The 2,349-nt window shown below is 61.3% G+C and overlaps 1 protein-coding gene across 1 annotated transcript; it reads right to left on the bottom strand.

Annotated features, from left to right (window-relative positions):
- Positions 1 to 637: 637 nt before the first annotated feature.
- Positions 638 to 1,663, bottom strand: LOC123940817 (keratin-associated protein 10-7-like). The gene has a single exon (XM_046003717.1). It carries the CDS (start codon positions 1,661 to 1,663, stop codon positions 638 to 640), a length of 1,026 nt encoding a protein of 341 aa, XP_045859673.1.
- Between the last annotated feature and the right edge of the window lie 686 nt (positions 1,664 to 2,349).

The raw sequence follows: 2,349 nt of genomic DNA, 5'->3' as shown, positions 1-2,349 counted from the left end.
ACCAGTTAGGTCGTGCTGCTCCTCAGCTCACATTTAACCCACACGGGTAGGGGGCCAGGCATGGACTAGACCCCAAAGCCCCCTCAGGGTCTAAGCCTTGTGCAACCACGCCCACCCCCTCCCATGGCCCAGGCTTGGAGGGCTCGTCGCGGTGGGGAGGGCAAGGCCACAGGGTGGGGAAGGGACACGGAGTGTGCAGAGACACTTTCAGACCTCATCATCTCTCAGGGGCTTTGAACGTGGAGTTTGAGAATATGTCTTTATTGTTGGCTTCCACCAGAAAGAGCTCCAGTCTGGAGCGGTCTCTGGGCTTTGAGGAGGAGGAGAAAACAAACACCGGTCTCTATGTCATGACACAAACATTTTATTGATTATTGCGATTGGCCTTTATCAAGTGGAACATGAGCAACCGGCCCTACAGAAGAGGGTTCCCGGGGAGCCGCAGTCCACCTCCACTGAGGGACTGGTGAGCATCTCTTCTCAGGAAAGGATGGGCGGCATCTTCAAGTCCCCAGTCGGCAGCAGCTGTGTGTCCCCCGATGGGCAGAGGGATGGTCTTGGACGTCAGAGCTCCTGAGAGAGGACATTTGTGCCCAGGAGCAAAGACGGCAGCGCCAGAGGCAGAAGTTCAAGCTGGTCAGCAGCAGGACGTCTGGGCAGGCACGCAGCAGGCCTGGTGGGAGCCCACGGGGCGGCAGAGCAGGGACACGCAGGAGGCCCGGCGGCAGCAGCTGGGCTGGCAGGAGGAAGCGGGGGCACAGCAGGGGGAGGCGGGCACGCAGCAGGCGGGCCTGCACACGGGGCGGCAGAGCAGGGACACGCAGGAGGACGGTCTGCAGCAGGACGAGGAGCAGGGGCTGGGCTGGCAGCAGGAGGAGGCTGAGCAGGGGGAGGGCCCAGAGCAGACAGGGGTGCAGCAGACGGGCTTGCAGCAGACAGGGGTGCAGCAGACGGGCTTGCAGCAGACAGGGGTGCAGCAGACGGGCTTGCAACAGACAGGGGTGCAGCAGGCGGGCTTGCAACAGACAGGGGTGCAGCAGGCGGGCTTGCAGCAGTCTTCCTGGCAGGGGGAGGAGCTGCAGCAGGAGGGCTGGCAGCTAGACTGCTGGCAGCATGAGGAGCCTGTGCAGGGGGAGGCCTGGCAGCAGACAGGGGTGCAGCAGACGGGCCCGCACACGGGGCGGCAGAGCAGGGACACGCAGGAGGATGGTCTGCAGCAGGACGAGGAGCAGGGGCTGGGCTGGCAGCAGGAGGAGGCTGAGCAGGGGGAGGGCCCAGAGCAGACAGGGGTGCAGCAGACGGGCTTGCAGCAGACAGGGGTGCAGCAGACGGGCTTGCAGCAGACAGGGGTGCAGCAGACGGGCTGGCAGCAGACAGACACACAGCAGTCTTCCTGGCAGGGGGAGGAGCTGCAGCAGGAGGGCTGGCAGGAGCTGGTGCAGGCTGACTGGCAGGGGCTGGACCCGCAGCTCGCAGGGGTGCAGATGAGGGTCAGGCAGGAGGGGGCACAGCAGGGGGGGGCGCAGCAGGGGGGCTCGCAGCAGCTCTCTGGGCAGTCGTCCACCTGCCAGGAGTCGGGGCAGGCGTCACAGGAGCCGGGCAGGCAGACGCGGCTGCCGTAGCTGCGGTCGCTGGAGCAGACGGACAGGGTGGACGCGGCCATGGTGGGGGCGGTGGGGCAGGAGGAGACTGAGAGTGTGAGTGTGAGTGTGTGTGAGTGTGTGTGTGAGGTGCTGGGCTGTCTGTCGGCTTTTATACCCTCCAGCATGTGTGTGTGTGTGTGTGTGTGTGTGTTGTCCCAGCCGTGGGCTCACCACGCCTTCCTTCCTTGTTGGTCTGAGAGCTGGTAACAGGGAAGACCGCGTTAGTGCTGGTTTGTTTTCCACAACTAGTTTTTACTCATTACATGGTGAGGATGTTGTAGGACTCTCTTTTCCTGTCTGTTTTTTGTTGATCTCCAGAAAACTTGTGGAGACTATTGGAGGCAGGTTTTGCTGAAGGACTGCCATGGTTTCTAAGGTCACGTTCCTGCAGGGCTTGGTGTGAGATCGGGATCCCGCAGACCAGCCCCACCAATGTGTGAACACTCGGGGAAGACTCTCGGGGCCATTGCATGTCCAGCTGTCAAGTGTCTACAAGGGCCGCTGAGAGGGTAAGACATGCACAAAATAGGAAAACTTGACAAGAAAACACACACAATGTGTGTGCACTGGGGACCTGAGACAGCAAGGGCTGGAGACGCAGGACATTAGAACCTCTCCTTGTCCCCGAATTATCGTCCCTGGTGTCATTTCAATCAAAGTCCAAAGGGAATCTCTTTGGCACATCTATGGAAGTGATTGAATGGCC

Source organism: Meles meles, chromosome 4, assembly GCF_922984935.1.
Source record: "Meles meles chromosome 4, mMelMel3.1 paternal haplotype, whole genome shotgun sequence".
Lineage (NCBI taxonomy): Eukaryota > Metazoa > Chordata > Mammalia > Carnivora > Mustelidae > Meles > Meles meles.
The sequence above is the reverse complement of the archived record's forward strand: the minus strand, read 5'-3'. Positions and strand labels throughout refer to the sequence as shown.

What these genes read in the sequence shown, in the direction of transcription:
- LOC123940817 (XM_046003717.1), bottom strand. Translation starts at nt 1,663, where the DNA reads ATGGCCGCGTCCACCCTGTCCGTCTGCTCCAGCGACCGCAGCTACGGC.